General features: G+C 43.7%; 1 protein-coding gene and 1 pseudogene across 1 annotated transcript in view; one reads left to right on the top strand and one right to left on the bottom strand.

Annotated features, from left to right (window-relative positions):
* Positions 1–4,096: 4,096 nt before the first annotated feature.
* CASP10 (caspase 10) overlaps positions 4,097–21,391 on the bottom strand; it is a 29,998-nt gene continuing 12,703 nt past the window's right edge. Inside the window, exons 5-8 of the mRNA XM_059702747.1 lie at positions 18,468–18,547; positions 11,395–11,503; positions 9,783–10,275; positions 4,097–5,055 (exon numbers count right to left, since the gene is read on the bottom strand). Coding sequence (XP_059558730.1) covers positions 4,893–5,055; positions 9,783–10,275; positions 11,395–11,503; positions 18,468–18,547 — 845 coding nt within the window. The 3' untranslated portion in view covers positions 4,097–4,892. The remainder of the gene's footprint in view (positions 5,056–9,782; positions 10,276–11,394; positions 11,504–18,467; positions 18,548–21,391) is intronic.
* On the top strand, positions 18,558–19,239 carry LOC132238753 (septin-10-like; annotated as a pseudogene).

The raw sequence follows: 21,391 nt of genomic DNA, 5'->3' as shown, positions 1-21,391 counted from the left end.
GAAAGAAAGTCAGTTACCTACAAGGGAGTACCCATACCACTGTCAGCTGATTTCTCAACAGAAACTTTGCAGACCAGAAAGGAGTGACAAGAAACATTCAAAGTGATGAATACCAAGAACCTACAACCAAGATTACTTTATCCAGCAAAGGTATCATTCAGAATTGAAGGTCAGATAAAGAGCTTCACAGATAAGAAAAAGCTAAAGGAGTTCATCACCACCAAACCAGTATTATATGAAATGCTGAAAGGTATCCTTTAAGAAGAGGAAGAAGAAGAAAAAGGTAAAGATACAAATTATGAACAACAAATACACATCTATCAACAAGTGAATCTGAAAATCAAGTGAATAATCTGATGAACAGAATGAGCTGGTGATTATAATAGAATCAGGGGCGTAGAAAGGGAATGGACTGACTATTCTTGTGGGGGAGGCAGGAAGAAAGTGGACAAAAATCGTGCACCTATGGATGAGGACAGTGGGTGGGGAGTGAGGGAGGAGGGTGGGGTGGGAACTGGGTGGAGCGGAGTTATGGGGGGAAAAAGGAGGAACAAATGTAATAATCTGAACAATAAAGATTTAACTAATCAAAAAAACACACACCAAAATCAAAGGTTAAAAGGAAAAAAACAAACACCTCTTTGTTGGTAAATCAATTACTACTATTTACAAGTATCCAGTCCACAAAATTTATAAAGTTATTCCCGTTCTAGAATTGTACCAGTATTTCCAAGCATCTTGCATAGAATCATTTAAAATGAGACCAAATAAGAGATGTGAGTTTCACAGTGCATGCACTTTGCTTCAGGCAATACCTGTTTTAAAATGCACACATATTGGTATTTGTGCCTGCATTAAGAAACCCTGAAATGCCCTAGCCAGTTTGGCTTAGTGGATAAAGCGTCAGCCTGCAGTCTGAAGGGTCCCAGGTTCGATTCCAGCCAAGGGCATATGCCCAGGTTGCAGGCTCCATCCCCAGTAAAGGATGTGCAGGAGGCAGTCAATCAATAATTCTCTCTCATCATTGATGTTTCTATCTCTCTCTCCCTCTCCCTTCATCTCTGAAATAAATAAAGATATATTTTTTTAAAAAAGAAACCCTGAAATTATTTATGGGATGAGGAGGTAAGGATTGGGCATACGACAGAAATGGGAGCGAGACTTTACTTGGGTACCTTTTTATGTTTTATTACCTATGAACAATACAAAGATATTATCTGTTCGAAAATAAATTTAAAAGTTAAGAATTAATACAATTGTAAATTTTTAATAGAAAAACTCTTAAAAATCACATATGCAAATTTATGTTAAGAAATGGTTGTTTATATTGACAAATGAATCTTTTTTAAAATGGGATTTCCCTTAGTACTTTTCACCAAGGGTTCCACTTTCAAAAATGTAGTTCCTGTTCTAAAATACAAATCTGTCCCTACATTCTTAACACAACCTTAGAAGAAAACTGCAGACTTTTGGCAAGACCCATACCGCACCAGAAAAGTTATATAACTTGTTGCTTACAGTATATACCTCCTCAGAGGATAATTATACTTGGTTGGTGTGGCTCCAGAGTTTAGAATGAGAACCAGTGGTTTTAAGTCCATTCTAAGGAGGTAGATTCAAGTCCAACAGAGAAAAGAACAGTGACAGCTGTCCTACCGTGAAAAACCAGGTGGCAGGATTGCAGAGCAGTAGATACACAGGATTGCAAACCCTTCACTAGCAGCTGTGAGAATTCAGCAAGTCACTCAACACTCGGAAGGCTGGACCACAGGGTTTCTAGAGTTTTTTAAGCTCCCAAATCCATGACTCCGCATGTGATGCAAGTCCCTGCTGCTGGAAGAGTGAGAGGTGAAGGATAGTGGAGGATTGGCAACCCTGTCATTGGTGAGAGGATGGACTGGAGCAGGTTTCAAATAGATTAACCACAGGCACCAGACAATAAATCTGAGGGCCTCCAGCCAAGGGCCCTCATCCACGCTACATTAAAAAGTTCAATGTATGGGCACACAATGCAGTATACAGATCATGTATCATAGACATGTTCACTTGAAGCCTATATAATCTCATTAACCAATGTCACCCCAATTAGTTTAATTTTTAAAAAAGTTCAACACTTTTGTAAACATCAGGATGTGAGCACAGAGTCTGTGTAGCAGAACTCAAATGCATATAAACTGGTCATACAGAAGAGCCAGGATTCACTTCTATTAACGTTTCTTCATTATCACCAAAAAGGAATGACAACATTTAAAATGATGGTGGAGGACTCAAAGACCCTGAGAAGAAAGCCACAAACACCTGTGGACCCAAAATTCCAGGCTGAGAACAGCTTGACTAAATCACTCAGACAGCATCTGACCTGGAAGACTGTAAGGTAGATGTGGCACAAAAGTCATCTCTAAAATGAGCTAAACTTCTAATTTGATTGGCCTCAGTGGAGACTTGATCATTGATAAAGGGCTGTTATTCAGCAGCATTTACCACTGAATTATACTGGTCAGTGTCTATTCTGATTGGCCAGTACCCACAGTGCACCAGTTGCTTATATATTTAAATTACCTGAGCATTGGCCGGGAGATAATGTATTACTAAGGGGGAATCCCCTAGATATCATACGGGCCCATCACACTTCAGTCCCTGAAGTAGCCCCACAGGTAAACCCCAAATGTTTCCAATGAGGGAGACGTCGTAAGCAGTGCTTTGTCTATCTGGACGCAGAGCCAGGAGCTGGCCTTGTTGCTGCGGGGACATTATGAGCCAGTGAGGGAAGAGCCAGCTTTTCACTCAGAGGATGGCAGTAGGTATTGCTAGTGTTGATTTGCAGCTACAAGTAGCTGGAATAAGATGCAAAGGAACTCAGATTCTGCTATTTTCATTTGCGTTACTACCAAAAGACTCTGCATCTAAAAGCCTTATATGCACAGCAGCACAATTACATTTTATATAATATATATATAACCAAAAAGGTGATACAGTGTATATATATATATATACATATATATATATATATATATATATATATATATGCATATAGGTGTCTCTGTTTAGCTATCTATATAGTTAAATAGATAACTAAATAGATAGCCATTAAATCTAAGAATATATACAGGATGGGGCAAAAGGTTTACAATTGTCAACCTACTTTTACCCCACCCTGTATGTATGCATATATATATTCCTTAATCCTTCCAACAGATAATATTTTCTCTACTTTATAGAAAAGGCTCAGAAAACCAACTTGAGTTATTGTCTTAGAGCAAGGGCTTCACAGGGCATCACAAACCCAAAGCTTCTACCCCTGACTCTCTGCTCTGCTCTGCGCCACGCCATGCTTCCCTTGTAGAGGAGGACTGGTAAGTGGCCAAGACCTGTGCATATGCAACTGAACAAAGACTGTAACCACCAGCTGTTCCTCTGACATGTATGAACCACAGTTTTAGAAGACCATCCTGACATATGGGTTCCTTTGCCAAGCTACATTCAAATCCACATGATTACTAGTTACATTAACAAGGTTCTCATGACCATTTCTCCTAGAAAGTTCACCATAAATGAATTTGACTATAAAATCAGACATCACTGAGGATGTTCTTCATTCCCCGACGTCTGTCATGAGCCTCTGCATATCCAAGGGGCCGTTCATAAAGCCCCACTATGTCCCGTGACTGCTCAGCTCGCTTCCATGGGAAATGAATCACGTAAACAATAGCCGGCTGGAAGGCTGCAGCACGTTGCCCTGCCTCCTGGGACCGCGGCTTCCTCATCTATAAACGAAGGTCTTACGCAGCACTTTCCATCTCCCTCTTTCCAAGAATTAAAAAAGAGAAATTCCTCTTGAAATTGAAAACAGAGTTCACATACATAGAAATGTTCAAAACCTTAATTTTAGAAGCGTCAAGGCTTCCATACAGAGCCACCTATCCACAGGCATAGCCCTCCACAGGCAGACACCTCTCTGGCCAAGAAGGGGCAACAGTTCCTGTAAACAGCGAGCGAGCATCCCCAAGCTGCTCCTCTCCACTTCCTTTGGCTGGAAGAGCCAAGCGTGTTAGTGCAGCTGCCAACCCTGAGGGGCCCCCCACCCCCCACCCCCACCACCCCCAAGCCGGGAGACACACGCTGTACCCCAGAGTCCTGACTCAGGCCTCCCCGGAAGTCAGCACCACGCATCATGTGTTCAAGTGGCAGAGGCAACAAGTCCTTTGCTTTCCTCGGTCTGCGTTGAGTGTTCTGTCACCAGCCTCTGCAAGGTCCTGACCGACAGGGAAGTAGCATCAGGTTGTAAAGTTTCGCTCCCGGAGTAGCTGAGCGTGTCATTTCCTAGAGCCAGCCCAGTTCCTGCAGCAACACCTTCCTGAACACGGAAGCAGGAGGGCATGGCTGTAAACCAAAGGTTCCCTCCAGGAGGTGTGCAGAAGGAAAGCTTTGGGATGGCAAGAGCAGAGGGAGGGTTGGAAACCATGATCTTGTGATCTCATCATGGGTCAATGTCCAAAACAGGGCCATGGGGAGGGGACACAGGAGTGGTCCCTTATAACAAGGAGTTGTCAAGGAGAGGGGAAATCTAAGGACATTGGTTCCTAGAGCGAAAGGGAACCTTAAAATGTCCTCGTTCCACCTTTTCCTTTACAGCTACACAAACCAAAGTCAATTGCTTTTTTCTCAGGGTGCAGAGCAAAAGCCAAGATTATAACCCAAGGCATCAATAATTAAAAAGAAAAAAGTTTTGTAGCATTTAGATTTGTTTAAAAGGGGAAGGGGGGGACACAGAATTTACTGTGTCAGAAAGTAGAACATTTCTTATTGCTAGAGTGACAGACGAAGGCCAGTTCACCATCTGTCACTGATTCCTATGCTGGGTGGGAAGTTGGAAGAGAAGGTTCCTTTCAAGTCTAAGAGTCAGTGAAAACCCTCTTCGGAGGTTCCCGCAGGGGCACAGGGAATATGACTTTTTTACGTAGTGTGAAATAAGGTTGAGGGATCTGTTTCTTCGTTACACCTCGTCGACTCACATCATTATTGACAGCAGTGAGGATGGATAAGATATCTTCATGTCTGCAGGCAAAGAAGAAAACATATTTTCAATCAGGAGACATAAATCATGTACCAGGTCTTAGAAATAAGACCATAAAAAAACAAAAAAGAAATAAGACCATAAATCATGTGACTCCTTCCTAGCCCAACAGATGCAGATTCTAACTGGAATCCTGCCCACTATAAAGAAATATTTCTGGCCCTAGCTGGTTTGGCTCAGTGGATAGAGCGTCAGCCTGTGGACCAAAGGGTCAGGGTTCGATTCCACTCAAGGGCACAAACTTTGGTTGCAGGCTCCTCCCTGGCACAGGCCCCAGTCAGGGCTCGTGCAAGAGACAAGCACTTGATGTGTTTCTCTCACATCGATGTTTTTTTCTGTCTTTCCCTCTCTCTTCCACTCTTCCTAAAAATCAATGGAAAAGTGTTCTCGAGTGAAGATTAACAAAACAAAAAAAGAAAAGAAATACCTCTGAAATTAAAAAAAGAAATTCTAAATTACATAAAATTTTCAATTCTACATTCAGTGTTTAAGGGCATTATAATAATTACAGCTTGCATTTTAATGTACTTAGTCCACAAAGGAATTTTACATATAATTATTTTTCTTCCTTCAAGCTGATAGCTAGCTAGATAAATAGATGGATGGATGGATCATAGAAAGATGGAAAGAATAGACAGGCAGGTGGTAGAGGTGGAGAAAGAGAGCCCTCTTAATAATGTCCTCTCTATTCTTGGTTTGGAGAGGGATACAGAGATGAAAGTGATACAATTCTTGATCTGAAACACTTAAAATGCAGACATAAAACATGTACCAAGGATTGCATAGACACCAAATTCATAATACAAGGCAGAATGTGATCAATGCCATCTGAAAAGGTCAAAGTTCTGTTGAAAGTTTGAAGGAGAAAGACAGAACTCCTGGCTGGGAGAAGAGAAGGCTCCATAGAGGAGAGAGCATGTGAGCCTGGGCTTGCAGGATGTGCAGCCTTTATTAGCATGAATGTTCCAGAGGCGGGCAATACACATCATCAGAAGCAACACATAGGCTCTTCAGACAGACTCAGGTTTGAATCATAGCTCTGTCACTCACGGATCATGCAGTCTTAAGCAGGTTACTTACTTTCCTATGCTTCCGTTTTCTCAGCTCTAAAATGAAGACCATTATAGTACTCATTTTAGGGATTGCCATGGGAATTAAATAAGGTAATTTATGTAAAGCACTTAGAACACCGGCTGCAATATTCCACTGACCATCATTGTTAGTATGATTAGTATTACTGCTACTTCTCGTCTTCATCATTAGTTTTCATTATTATTTTTTTAATCCTCACCCGAGGATATTGTTCCATTGATTTTTAGAGAGAGTGGAAGAGAGAGGGAAAGACAGAGAAATATTGATGTGAGAGAAACACATCGATTGGTTGGCTCCTGCAAGTGCCCTGACCAGGGCCCCCTGGCCAGGAAGGAGCCTGCAACCAAGGTACATGCCCTTGACCGGAATCAAACCTGGGATCCTTCAGTCTGCAGGCTGATGCTCTACCCACTGAGTCAAACCAGCTAGGGCAGTGGTTGGCAAACCGCGGCTCGCGAGCCACATGCGGCTCTTTGGCCCCTTGAGTGTGGCTCTTCCACAAAATACCACGTGCGGGTGCATATACAGTGAGATTGAAACTTCGTGGCCCATGCAGAAGTCAGTTTTCGGAAAGGAGATAGATGAAACAAGTACACAAGACGGGTGTGGATGGGAGAGTTGGAAGGGGTCGACCTCAGCGAACGTACCTCAATCAGATTGAGAACATTTTAGCAAAGGCCAGCTTAGGAGTACTCTAAATTAATAACAATGTACCTACCTATATAGTTTAAGTTTAAAAAATTTGGCTCTCAAAAGAAATTTCAATCGTTGTACTGTTGACATTTGGCTCTGTTGACTAATGAGTTTGCCAACCACTGACCTAGGGCAGCATTGTTATTTTTCAGATGGGGATGTAAGCCCTGCCTGATTTTAGTCCCTCCACCCTGCTGTTCTCTCTCCGGAAATCTTGCTGTGGCTGACTCCTCAGCATTCAGCCACTCCCAGGATCACCTCTCCCAAGAAGCCTTCTCAAGCACCTCCTTGCCTCCCCCCCTCCCCCATATCATGATCCTGTTTTGCTTTCTTTGTAGCAGGCATCACTTCCTGAAATTATCTTATTAACTTAAATTCTCATTTACTTACAGTTTTATCATATGTCTACCTCTTACTGGACTGTAAGCTACATGGAGAAGAGATTTCTTTTTTTAAGTCTTCGAATGAGTTGCTTATTCACTATGTGTGATGACTATAAATGATGGAAAAGAAAGTTAGCACAGTGCATTTTCATGGCTGGGGGTCTCCAACAGGGCAAAAACTTCCAAACAACCAGAACACCTGAATGTTGGAATTCAGTTCTTTATATAAAGTCCCTCATAAAAACAAACCGAAAAGAAGGGGGAGGGCAAATTTTTTTTAAAAAGGACAAAGGAGCCCAGTGGGCGTGGTTCGGTGGTGAAGCTTGACCTGTGGACTGGGAGGTCACGGTTCGATTCCCAGTCAGGCACATGCCCGGGTTGTGGGCTCAGGCCCCAGTGTGGGGCGTGCAGAGGGCAGCCAATCGGGGATTCTCTCTCATCATTAATCTTTCTCTCTCTCTTCCTCTCTGAAGTAAAAATATGTATTTTTTTAAAAAGGAAAAAGGAACAGAAAACAAGGGCAGAGGACTTCTTGCTTCTCCTCGGCTTTCTCCCGGGTCTCCTCCACCGAAAGACCTCCTGGCTTTCCGGCCTCTAAGATCTCGGCACTATCGTTCCTGCCCAGTCCTCCTCCCTTTCCTCTCTGCCCTGCGTTCTTCAAGCTTCATCTTGCAGGTTCAGCATCGAGGAAGCGCATGGCGTGGGGCGCTCATCCACAAGTGGCCTGGGTGTTCCGTGCCCGGCGCGGTCCCTGCCGGCGCTGGTTCTGGTTCTGGTTCGGCCCCATCGCTGGGGGAGAGAGGGGTGGGCGCGTGTCTTCAAGGTCCGGTCCGCCAGCGGGAGGAGGCGATGTCCCTTTCCTTCTGCTTCGGGAGCTGGGCGTCGCCGGGCCTCCTTCCTTCCATGCTCAGCGGCTGGGCGATGCTTCTCGGAAGCGACTCGAAACAGCTTTGGCCGCATTTTGAAACGTTCCTCTTCATCTGCGTCCCGGGCTTTCATTTCTTGCTCAGGAAGGGAAACCACGGGCTCCAACTGGGGGTCGCGGTTGGATTCGGCTGCCTCCTCGGTGCAGGAATCATCGTCCTCATGGATGTCCGGGGCGGCTGGCGTGGTAGTCGCTGGCTCCGCCGTCCCTGCCCGCAGCCCCCCGGCCCCGCCCGAAACTCGCAGCTCCCCCGTCCTGTCCCGCATCTGGTGCCAGTGCTGCCCGCCCGCCCGCTCTTCCCTCCGCCCAGCGACCCGAACCCCGGAGAAGAGGTTTTTGTCTCTGATTTACAGCCATCTCCCTCGCCCCTAGCTCAGTCCGGTCTAGCAGGCACACAGTGTCCCTCGATAAAATATTGCCTCGTCTCTGAAGCCACAGGACTTCGGTCTCCGACGGCTATGGTGGGGATGGAGAGGTTGGCAAAAAAGAGAGAAAAGCTTAGGTCCCTCGAAGCTCCAATCCGGATTCGCTGTCTTAAATTCCCAGAACATCGTGGCCATTTCCAGAGATGGCACTCGGGAGTAGGAGCTCCCGGAGCGGGCTGAGCAGATGAATTCAGGATGTTCATAGGGATGTGAGGTCCGAGGCAACGCAAAGATCGGAGGGTGTCTGGCAGGTTGTGAAAATGTGTAAGAATGACCTTCAGAATGAGGTTGACTTGGTCACTCATTCATTGGTGCAGCAAAGAGTTACCAAGCTCAACAATATGTCAGATATTATGCCAGGCGCCGAGGACATAAAATTGGATGAAGCTAAACTTCAGAGATGGCAGAACTCAGAGATGGCAATTTGGGAGACATTTCTATGGAGATGCCAGTGGCCTCGGGGATAGCGAAAACTACCCAGAGAGGAGAGAGATAGGGAGGGAAGGGGAGGGGAGGGGAGGAGAGGGGAGGGGAGGGGAGGGGATGGGAGGGGAGGGGAGAGGAGGGGAGGGGAGGGGAGGGGAGGGGAGGAGAGGGGAGGGGAGGAGAGGAGGTCCAGGGCAGAACCTTGGTGAAGGCTCATTTCCAGGAAACGAGGTAAGGAGCATGTGGCAGAGGCAGAAGGACAGTTGTCAGAGCAAAGGCAGGAGACCAAGCATATGGCCCACAGGCAGCACATAGGCACTCACTAAATATGCGTGGCTGATAAATTAATAAAGGAAGGAACACATTAAAGGCCCCCATGCTTTTATATATGCTGCGCCCTCTGCTCAACACGTCTTTCACCGCAGTTAGAAGTTTCCCCTCCTCCAAATCTGAGTGAGGTACCAGTTCTATGTGTCCCCATAACACCTGTGCTTTACAGTATATATAGCTACCCCAGGGGGATGCTCTTCCCCATCTGCTTGTCAGTCCCTCTAGATTGTGAGCAGCGTGAGGGCCAGGACTGTGTCTTTTTTTTTATTCCATATCTTCCTTTCCAGTTATATGTTGGTTCTCAATACAGGTTTGTTGGATGGATGGATGGATGGATGGACGGATGGACGGGTGGACGGATGGACAGATGGACGGGTAGGTGAATAGATGGATGGATAAACAGGTAGGTGGAGAGAACAATGCGAAACTCTTACCTTGGGACCAATTCCTTCAAATAGTTATACAGAGATTGAATATACCAGCTCCCTTCTGTCTTGTGACGAAAAGATACGTAGCCGGGGACAGTGGACAGGCCAAGAAGGAAATCTGCTTCCACAGGAACACTTTCCTGAAGGGGAGGCTCTACTAACTCAGGATTTACAGCATCTGCTTCAATGGACACAGAAGATTGTATCTCTCCTCCTTGACAGGCCTGGATGAAAAAGAGTTTGGGTTTGTTAGCCAGACCAGGGCACTGCTGGGCCGTGAAGTGAGCCATGATCTCCCGGATGGGAATGAGGGCCTGGTCTGAAGAGTAGACAGCTCCAAATTGCCCGTGGGTCAGAAAACAGAACACAAAGCAGTCTCCGTCGGCATGATCTGGATGGCTCTTATATTTTTGCAGAACTTCGTCCAGCCGTTCTTTAGTTACATCAACCCGCATATCTACGTTGAACCCAAGCCACTGGAACACATGCTTCAGGCACTCTGTTAAAAAAAAAAAAAAAGTGGGGGGATGAATGATGAAATAAAACAGAGTGAAATGAAATAAAAGGGGTCAAACAATGCTAATAGTTATACAAATTGCACAGCAAATATCCTGAAACTTTGGATTATGTTTTACTTTCATAACAATAAAATTTTATAATTAACCTGCCTTTTTATAGCACCCACAGGGCTATCACAATGGCCCCGCGAGTGAGCAGAGGCCAGAGTCCATTCTCCTTCACGGGTGAGGAGCTGAGGCTCTGCGACTCTCCCGTGGTCACAAATCCCAGTTAGTGGTGGAGCCAGAGCTCAAACACAGGTTTTCTCAAACTGACCCAGCATGCTCGCCCCTACATCACAGAATCATATGTGGTCAAGGGCCCTTTTCACACTGTAAGCAGGTTGCTGACACCCCAGGTGCTATGGTCTAAAAATTTGTGTCTCCCCAAAATTCACATGTTGAAATCCTAACCCTCAAGGTATGGGCATTAGAAAGTGGGAACTTCGAGAGGTGCTTAGGCCATGAGGGTTGAGCCCATAAAGAAGCCCCAAGTGAGGTTACAGTGAGAAGATAGCCATGTAGGAACCACACTCTCACCAGACACTGAAACCCCATAGCCTTGATCTTAGACGTCCCAGCCTTCAGAACCATGAGAAATACAGATTGGTTGGTTATAAGCCACCCAGTCTCAGTTGTTTGATACGGCAGCCTGGATAGACTAAAACACTAGGGGTATATAGGAGGCTTCGAAACATTTGTAATATCATCCTTACATTAAATGGAAGACTAAAAATTACAGAAAGAGCCCTAACCGGTTTGGCTCAGTGGATGGAGCGTTGGCCTGCGGACTGAAGGGTCCCAGGTTCAATTCTGGTCAAGGGCATGACCTTGGTTGTGGCACATCCCCAGTAGGGGATGTGCAAGAGGCAGCTGATCGATGTTTCTCTCTCATCAATGTTTCTAACTCTCTATCCCTCTCCCTTCCTCTCTGTAAAAAAAAATCAATAAAAATTTTAAAAAAAATAAATAAATAAAAATTACAGAAAGAAAATATGAAAATGAAAAATTATTTTAAGATCCCCAGCTTCCATTCTATGTACTATTACAGCCTTTCTTACCAGCGTCTTTATCGGTCCCTTTTCTTTCTGACAGTGAGGTAAAGTTCTGGTTGTTGATAACAACACAGTAGCCTCTATGTTTACGATCCATCCTGTACACAGTTTCCTCCTTGAAAGAAGAAGAGATGGAACCACTTATTAGTGAATCTTCACTTTAAGAGTTTAATGTTTCTAACCAACCACTCCATTTATCGGTACTAAAGCCAGAGAATTCTCAAGATCCTGGGCCTGGTCTGGAATTAATCAATGGCCAGGCCCTGACTAAAATTCAGACTTCACCTGGTATAATTGCAAAATGTCAATTCTCAGTGTCAAATAACAAAGTATGTTTTTTAACTTTGGAAAACCCAGGGTTTATGCAAAAGCATCTTCCTTTTTGAATTAGCAAAGTGAAGAAAGCATAGGTAAGGACCTAACAAGACAACAAAAATATCAAATGATAATTATTTTCAGATGGTAGGATTCAGTGATCTGTTTTCTCCAAACCAGAGAAATCTCTTTGGTAGCAATCACAGTGGGGATTTTAAAATGTATGCAATTATTTCTGAAGGCTATCACAGCCTATGATTATAAATTATCTGAGTTGGCTTCAGTGGGGCCTCTGTGTGGCTAAAATGATCTCCTGAAAACATGGTACAGCTTGAATCCAAACGGAAAAGAAGTGGCATCAGTAGATAAAAAAGAAATTCCCTTTCTGGAAATAATTTTAAAAGTATGTGTGACTGCCAAAACCGGTTTGGCTCAGTGGATAGAGCGTCGGCCTGCGGACTGAAAGGTCCCAGGTTCGATTCTGGTCAAGGGCATGTATCTTGGTTGCGGGCACATCCCCAGTAGGAGATGTGCAGGAGGCAGCTGATCAATGTTTCTCTCTCATCGATGTTTCTAACTCTCTATCTCTCTCCCTTGCTCTCTGTAAAAAATCAATAAAATATATATTTTTTTAAAAAATGTATGTGTGACTGAAAGGGCAATATCATCCCCTCCATAGCAAGTGTCAGCACACTTCTGAAGGTTATAAAGAAAGGTAGGAAGGACAGAGATGATCACAGAAAGAGGAAGAAGAACCAAGACAGACACAAAGAACTCTGAGCCCTCAAAGCCACTAAGGGTGAGACCCCAGTTGGAAACGCCCCCAAAGAAACTGTCCAGACCTTTGTGCTGGTTCCAGAAGTTAGACTGTAAGCAGATGGTCCCAACATCTCCATAGAGACCAGGGTTACTTGGTCACCGAGAAAGAGAAATACTTATTTTCTTCAAATATTACCTCCTCACTTAGATATCCTTACACAAGGTGGGTTGAGAGTCAATACCACATGAATCAGATCAAATATTTCTGTTAGAGAGAGCGCGCCGAATCCTAACCACTAGACCACCAGGGAGGTGAATATTTCTGTTAGAAAGCTTGTTTGGGTACAGTCACTGAGCAGATACGAAGGAGAAGAAAGGGGGATATGGGAAGAGATTTACCAAAGAACTCATGCATATATGCACAACCAATGGACACAGACAATAGTGTGGAGAAGGCCTGCAGTGGGGCAGGGACTGGGAGGAAGGGGGTAAAGGATGAGAAATGGGGGACCTCTATAATACTGTCAACAATAAAATAAACATAAATAAAATCAATTTTAAAAATTGCCGGGAGCCGGTCCATCCTTGCTGTTTCAAGGGACCTGGCATATATGGCATACTGTTCTTAATATGTTTGCTCACCTTCTTGGCACTATGTGTTTTAACCAAGGTCACCTCTCTGAGAAAGGTTGTTTCCCCAGGTAGGGATTTTCCCCTAAAGTTAGGGAGGGAATAAAACCCCTTAACTAAGTGCCAGGCGGGTAATTAATCACTTTAACTACGAACAATCATGCTTAAGCTACATAATCTTTACTCCCTGGAATGGAGATAAGAAACGCCCTAACCTTTGGAATAGAGATTGATAGGATTGGAATCAACTGGTATAAATACAGATGTAACAAGACAACAGGATAGAGAACCTAGACACAGAACCTAGACACAGGAACCTAGAGACAGAGCCTACACACAGGAACCTAGAGACAGAACCTACACAAAGAACCTAGACACAGAACCTACACAGAACCTACACAGAACCTAGAGACAGAAGAACTTCGCTGGAGAGAACATGGCAAAAGATCCTGGACAGAAACTGGCCACAGAACCTAGAGATAGAACATGGAAACAGAACCTGGCTGGAGAACCTAGCAAGAGAACATGGACACAGAACCTGGTTGGAGATCCTAACCAGAACTTCACTGGAGATCCTGAACAGAACTTGGCTGGAGATCCTGGCTAGAGATCCTGGCTAGGCTGCTGATCAACTGAACGCTGCCTCCGTGTCATTCCTTCTTCGCCGACTCCGTCCACACCTTTGGGGACCCCTGGACCTGCTGGAGTTGGACCCCAGCAAAAAATTAAAGAAAAAAGGCTCAGAGACTCAATCTGGGAAAGACAAAAATCAGTCCATAGCCCTGGGATTACTTAGTCAGGCTTTTGGCATTGGCTGAGGATTGCAGTGCTTTGAAGGGTTTCTGCAAACTCCCTGGTTCCTCTGACTAAGGATCCATCATAAAGAGGAAGCCAAGAATGAGTTGTCACAGAACAATAACAGGAAAATATCTCTTGAAACTGTTCTTGGCCCACCAGCCAGACTTCAGTAGAATCTGGGGAGCTCCGCCCTAGCCTCTGAGTCAGTTATTAACTATGGTTAAGATGAAGGGTCTGTCCTGGGTGCTCACCTCAGGCTGAGCAAGTCTAGTATCCACCAGACCAGAAAACACACTGAAAAGGACCCAAGCTGCTGTCACACAAAGAGGTGCACCTGCACATTCCTCCTCACCTTGGAGAAGGTGAGGTCCCAGGGAGCCGTGTTTTAACTGTGAAACCGCAGAATTGCAAAACTGAAAGAAACTTGTTTACTTTTCAAAGAAGTGAAGCCGTTGCCTGAGCTCCCGCAGCTACACAGTGAAGCCAGGTGTTTGGAGGGCAAGCTCTGGGGTCAGACTGCCAAACTCCAGCTCCATTCCTTTCTAGCCACTTTGGCTTTCAGCAAAGTACTTGACCTCTTGGGTCTCGGTTTCCTCATCATTCAGTGATAATGTGATTGAAGAATTAAATGAGATAAGCCCTAGAAAGCTCTTAGAACAGTGCCTAGCGCAGTGATGGCGAACCTTTTGAGCTCGGCGTGTCAGCATTTTGAAAAACCCTAACTTAACTCTGGTGCCGTGTCACATATAGAAATGTTTTGATATTTGCAACCATAGTAAAACAAAGAATTATATTTTTGATATTTATTTTATATATTTAAATGCCATTTAACAAAGAAAAATCAACCCAAAAAATGAGTTCGTGTGTCACCTCTGACACTCGTGTCATAGGTTCGCCATCACTGGCCTAGCACATGGACAGAGCTCAATAATGGTTAATTCTCACCAACACCATATCACATAACCTCCCAGCTAAGATTCCTGGGGAAGTGGAGCGTGTGGAACCAATAACCGGTTTGTTCATAAGCAGCTTCTCCCAATGGCAGAGCCTGAAATATTTCCCTGAGGTTATGGTTTCTGGGCAAGGATTCAAGGAAATATACACACCATTGCTGAGCCCCTCCCTCAGGCCTCTCTCCCTCTGCGGGCAGCACATAGCAGACATCCTCAGACTCAACATCCCACTCTGTCACTGCTAGCCTGGTGCCTCAGGGCCACCAGGGGTTCCCTCCCTCCTCACAGAGGGTGTCTGAATTCTGAAGGGTTGCTTGCATTCCCCGGAAGCTGTTATGTCGGGCTTTCCAAGTGGAAGCCACCTCTTCACCCTCCCATAGAAAAGCCTGGTATAATCCATGCGTTCATTGGCTCGCTCTGAATTGAAATAAGAAATGAATTCTCCACTAATCTGTAAACCTTCTCACAAGTCACAATGAATAACTTGCTATATGTAAAATATATCTCTTTCTGCCATCCTGATCCAAGTTATAAAAAGTGCATTGGGAACATCTACCATTACTCCTTGCGGGCTCATCTTGCCAAGTGCCCTCATGTTGAGGAAAGAGGGAGTGCAGGAAATTCACACAGTTAGGAGGAGAGTTGAAAATCTAGACTTGCTGGGTTGGCAAACACATTGAGGGGGTGTGCCCTGAGAAGGTACGGAAGCTCCCTGCCACTCCCACCTCTCATCTCTTGCCCTATGGATCTCTTCCATATGGATGTTCTTGAGTTGTATCCCTTACAATGAACCTGAAATGTAAATGTTAACAAAAAGTGACGTGATGCAGAAAAGGACAGATGCCTCATCTCCAGCCATAGAAAAGGCCACTGGCAAGTGACAAGAAGAGAATCAACTTCCTTCTTCCAAAGGGGAAGGGTCCATGAAGACACAGTGGCGAGAATTTTCAGAGCAAGGGAGTCTGAGTGAGTCAGCGTGTGGGCCCTTCATGCACCATGCCTGGGACTCCCGGAGCCCTTCGTCTCCCTCAGCCACTAGTTTTCACAGCTGGAAGTGACGGGGACTTGTCTTCCCAGCACTGGAACCCTGGGCTGGGGGCCCTGGTGTTGGGCTGGGACCCCTGTATTTTCAGAGGGGACCTCCACAGTTGAGATATTCCTTCTGATTTTTATGTGCCATGCATGGGAATGGGACCAGGCTGTTCCATGTCTCAATGGGGCTCCCTCTATATATCCTTAGTTACAGGACTTCAGCTAATTTCAGGCATTCTGAATGGTGGTTGCTCTGTAACTTAGTTGTAATTTTGATGTGGTTGTGAGAGGTTCTGAATACCATGTTTACTTACATCATCATCTTGACTGGAACTCTATGGAAAATTTTCTAAAATAAAAAATAAAACTTCCACAAACAACCCAATTTAAAAACAACCCATTTATCCAAAGAAGATATACAAATGGCCAACAAGCACACAAAAGGATGCCCAACATCACTAATCATGAGCGAAGCAATGAGAATCAAAACCACAACGAGATACCACCTCACACCCATTTGGATGGCTACTGTCAAAAACCGGGAAAATAAGTGCTGGCGAAGATGTGGGGAAACTGGATCCTTTGTGTATGATTGATAGAAAGGATGCTGCTGTCGTGGAAAACAGTATGGTGGTTCCTCAAAAGATGAAATACAGAATGACCCTAAGATCCAGCAATTCCACTTCAGGATAAACACCCCAAAGGACTGAAAGCAGGATCTAGAGGAGATATTTGTACTACGGTCATAGCAGCATCATTCACAGTAGCCAAAAGTGGAAGCAACCCACGTAGCCATCAGTGGGTGCGGATAAACGAAGTGTGGGCTATGCACACAATGGAAGATTACTCAACCTTTAAAAAAGGCGAAAGATTTATGCGATCTGAAGAGAAACCAGAGTATTCAACCTTTAAAAGGAAGAAAATTCTGACATGGATGAACGTTGAGGACATTATACACGAAACGAAATAAGCCAGTCACAAAAAGGCAAATATTGTATGACTCCGTTTACTAGTCTATGAGGTACCTAGAGTAGTCAAGTTCATAGAGACGGAAAGTAGAATGGTGTTTGCCAAGAGCTGGTGGGAGTGGGAAATGAGAAGCTACTGTTTAGTGGCTACAAAGTTTAAGTTTTACAAAATAAAAAGAGTTCGAGAGGAGATAGGTTACACAACCATGTGTACTTAACAGTACTGAACTGTACATTTAAAAAATGGTTAAGATGATATGCCTGGCCACTGTGGCTCAGTGGTTGAGCGTTGATCCACAAACTGGGAGATCACAGTTTGATTCCGGTCAGGGCACATGCCCTGTGTGCAGGCTTGATTCCCAGTGGGGGGTTGCTAGAAGCAGCCAATCGGTGATTCTCTCTCATCATGGATGTCTCTGTCTCTCTCTCCCCACTCCCTTTCTCTCTGAAATCAATAAAAAGATATTTTTTAAAAAATGGTTAAGATGATAAATTTTATGATATTTGTATTTTACCACAATTACAAACAAAAACAAAAATTTCCAAGGCCAAGCTAACTTCACTGATGCCAACAGAGTTACAGAGTTTGGCAAAATAGAACTGCCCGAGTCTGCTGAACAGAAACAAAGCCGGGGAAGAACGTCATCTGTCTACCAACGGTCTCGCTCACGTCGTGGCGAACAGATTGCAGATTCCCCCGTGTCTCCCCCTCTCCCCACCCTCCCGTTGCTGGGCACCACAGAAACTCCGTTCTTGTCCTCTGGGGAGGTCCGGCTACCTAATTTGTGGGTCCTAGTGTAAAATAACAGCTATACATTATTAAGAATTTCAAAACAGCCCTGGCCAGTGTTGCTCAGTTGGATGGAACATTGGCAGTCGGCCCATAAATACAGGTTCAATTCCCGGTCAGGGCACATACCTAGGTTGCGGGCTAGATCTGAGGTCCAGGCACATATCGGAGGCAACCAATCTCTTTCTCTCTCTCTCTCTCTTTCTCTCTCTTCCTCTCTCTCTAAAAATCAATGAAAACATATCCTCAGGTGAGGATTAAAAAAAACAAAGAATTTCACCTGGCTCGGGTGTCTCAGCGGTTGAGCATTGACCCATGAACCAGGAGGTCACAGTTAAATTCCCGGTCAGGGCACATGACCAGGTTTCAGGCTCAATTTTCAATAGGGGGCTTACAGGAAGCAGCAGATGGATGTTTCTCTTTCATCAGTGTTTCTCTCTCTCTCTCAATGTTTCCATCTCTCTATCCTTCTCCTTCTCTCTCTAAAATTAAAAAGAAATTTTAAAAACATATTTTAAAAAATAATTTCAAGACAGTGAAAAAAGCATTAAAAAAGCCTGGGCTGTATGTGACTGCACAGGCTGTATGCCCATGAGGCCAGCCCTGATTGGACCCCAGAGATAAGAGTAGATGGCACAGCACTACACAGTAGTGCCCTGGAGTCAGCTCAATCCAGCTAGTGAGAGCTAGTGTTAGATTTTTAAAATTCTGCAATACAGTTGATATCCTATTAGTAACTGGAAATCAGATGGAAATTGGTGTCTCTATCTCTCTCCCTTTCTTGGAGACTTGGGGTGGAGAGCAGAGCTGGTGGTTAAACATTTACCAACATACCGATGAACTTGCTGGTAAGGCTTGACGGATTTGATTAATGCTTGAAGCAGAAAGTAGTTCTTTCTCCTTTTGCTCAGCTTCTGCAAAAAAAAAAAAAAAATAGAAAATATTTGTTTTTTTAACGATGTCTGGCTACGTTGCTTTTCAGAGTTTGCCTCATCAGATGGTCAATAGATCCATTCAGCAAGGCTTCTGTTTTAATAATCTCTGTGTTGAGGAGACTGGAATTGGAAAATCAATGCTGATTGATACATTATTACTAATTTTGAAGACCGTGAATCCTTGAATTTTACCCACGTTAGACCTATAATTCAGGCATATGAACTCCAATAAAGTAATGTTCGGTTACAATTGGCCATTGTGACTACAGTGGGACTGGGTGACCAGATAAACAAAGAAGAGACCTACCAACCAACAGTGACTGCATAGATGCTCATTTTGAGGCCTCGCTCCAAGAAGAACTGAAGATTAAGCATCATCTCCTCAACTACCACTCTTCTCAGACCCATGCGAGTTTCTGCCTCATCTCACCAACGGGCCACTCTCTGAAGACACTTGATCTCTTAACCATGAAGAGCCTTGACAACAAGGTGAGCATGATACTAGTGATTGCCAAAGCGGATGCAATTTCTGATGCTGGATTACAGGAGTTTAAGATGAAGCTCATGAGGTAAGTGGTCAGCAATGGTGTCAGGTATACCAATTGCCAACAGGTGGTGAAACTATTGCTAAAACCAAGGCTTCAATGAGTGACATTTTCTTTCGCTTTTGAAGGAAGTGTGAACGTTGAGGAGTAAGAAGGGCTCTTGGTGGCTCACTGGGCTCAGATGTTAAAAAAGCAGAGCCTCGCAGCCGTTTCTGCACAGGGGCCTCTTAAGCAAGCTGCACTTTTCGGAGAAGTTTCTGCATCGCCTGCCGACATTATGTTTCTGCCATCAGGACAAGCCCTTACAAAGCTTTCCTGGAATCCTATTTCAACCAATAGGAAAACTGGGGGACTATATTTTAAAATGTATTATGTACCTGAAGCTCTAACCTTTCAAGCTTATAGGACTTTTACATTTTTGACATGATTATCTAATTTATAACATGATCCTAAGTTTTTGTATCAAAGTTTATATAACACTAGAGGCCCGATGCACGAAATTCGTGCAAGAGTAGGCCTTCCTTCCCCTGTCTGCCGGCACCAGCTTCCCTCTAGCACTCAGGACCCAGGCTTCCCTCACAGCCCTGGCTTCATCCGGAAAGTCGTGCGGAAGGGCATCTGGTCTAATTAGCATATTATGCTTTTATTATTATAGATGATGGTCTTCCATGCTTCAGTATGCCTTATTGTGGTTCATGTATTATTGTGATGAGACAAAATATGTTTAAAAGTAAAAACATCCACGTATATACACCTTTTTTCTAGTGATAAGTGCCTTTGAACTTAGGTGTTATCACAGTATTTTCACTAGGATGTATTACATATTTGCTGCTTAAAACTCTGTATTCCAGAGTAAAAAATAATAAGATTGAATCATCTTATTAAAAGTATTTCTTTCCATGGCCAGTGTGGCTCAGTTGGTTGGAACATACACCAAAAGGCAGAGGGTTCGATTCCCCGTCAGGGCACATACCCAGGTTGTGGGTTTGATCCCTGGTCGGGGTGAGTGAGAGATGTTTCTCTCTCACATGGATATTTCTCTCTCTCTCCCTCCATCCCTCACCACCCCTCCCTTCCTCTTTCTAATATAAATTTATAAAATATTTCTAAGAAAATAACCATGAACATTTGAATATTAAAGATATGAAATTTCAGGTAATTCACATCTCAAGGGATATTTTAATTCAGTGACTTAGTAGTATTCTCAGAACAATGAACTTTTTCTTAACAGTCATAGGTATAAAATTTTTTATTTTTTGTACTTGAATATTCTAAACAAGGCTGACATTTACTCTAGACAGAGTAAAAAAAAGTTATTTCTCCCTCTCCTTAAGGCAATGATTCACTTTCCTGATCTAAGGAAATGTTACTACCTAGGAGGCAGCAAATAGAATCACAGATGGGAAAACAACAATCTGACCAGCAGCAGTTCAAGGTAACCAATCAGCAAAAGAAATTATTTTACAGAAACCTATAAATTTGTAATGCCATTTGCTTAAAGAGATCTACATATATATACTCAGAAGAAAAAGTGAACTTATAAATTATTTTTATTTACCATTTTATTTTCAGTCCTGGTATTATTTTATTTCTTATTGTTTTTTGTTTTTATTATTTTAATAATTTTGTTAGTTCTTAAAATTTACTGTATACTTTACCAGATACCATTTCTAAACATATGGTGCTTACAACATCAGATAATTGCCATCTAGAGATTACAAAAAGCATTGCCTCAGCATCAAAGCCAGAACTCGGACTATAATAACTAAAAGAAAAAGAAGAAAAAAGAAAAGAAAAACAGGAAAGAAAAGAACAAGAAAGGAAAGAAAAGGAAGGAAAGAAAGAAATAAGGAAGGGTAAAGAAGAAAGAGAAAAAAAGAAAATCCTTTTTGTTAGGTCAATGTTTAGTTTTTAATACATTTTTTATTAAACATTTTTAATGTTGACATTGTTGCAGGTGTCCCCCTTTCCCGCCCTTTGCCCACCTCCACCCCTCCGCTGCCCCTCCCTTGGCCTTCACCACACTGTTGTCCATGTCCATGCATATATGTTCTTTAGCTAATCCCTTCACTCTTTATACAGTCACTCCTAGCCCCCTCCCTCGGGCACCAGCCAGTCTATTCCATGTATCCATTTTGTTCATCAGTTTGTTTTGTTCATTAGATTCCACGTTTTAGTGAGATCATATTGTATTTGTCTTTCTCTGACTGGCTTAAGATCACACTCTCCTGGTCCATCCATGCTGTCAAAAAGGGTAAGATTTCCTTCTTTTTTACAG

Source organism: Myotis daubentonii, chromosome 7 (assembly GCF_963259705.1).
Source record: "Myotis daubentonii chromosome 7, mMyoDau2.1, whole genome shotgun sequence".
Lineage (NCBI taxonomy): Eukaryota > Metazoa > Chordata > Mammalia > Chiroptera > Vespertilionidae > Myotis > Myotis daubentonii.
The sequence above is the reverse complement of the archived record's forward strand: the minus strand, read 5'-3'. Positions and strand labels throughout refer to the sequence as shown.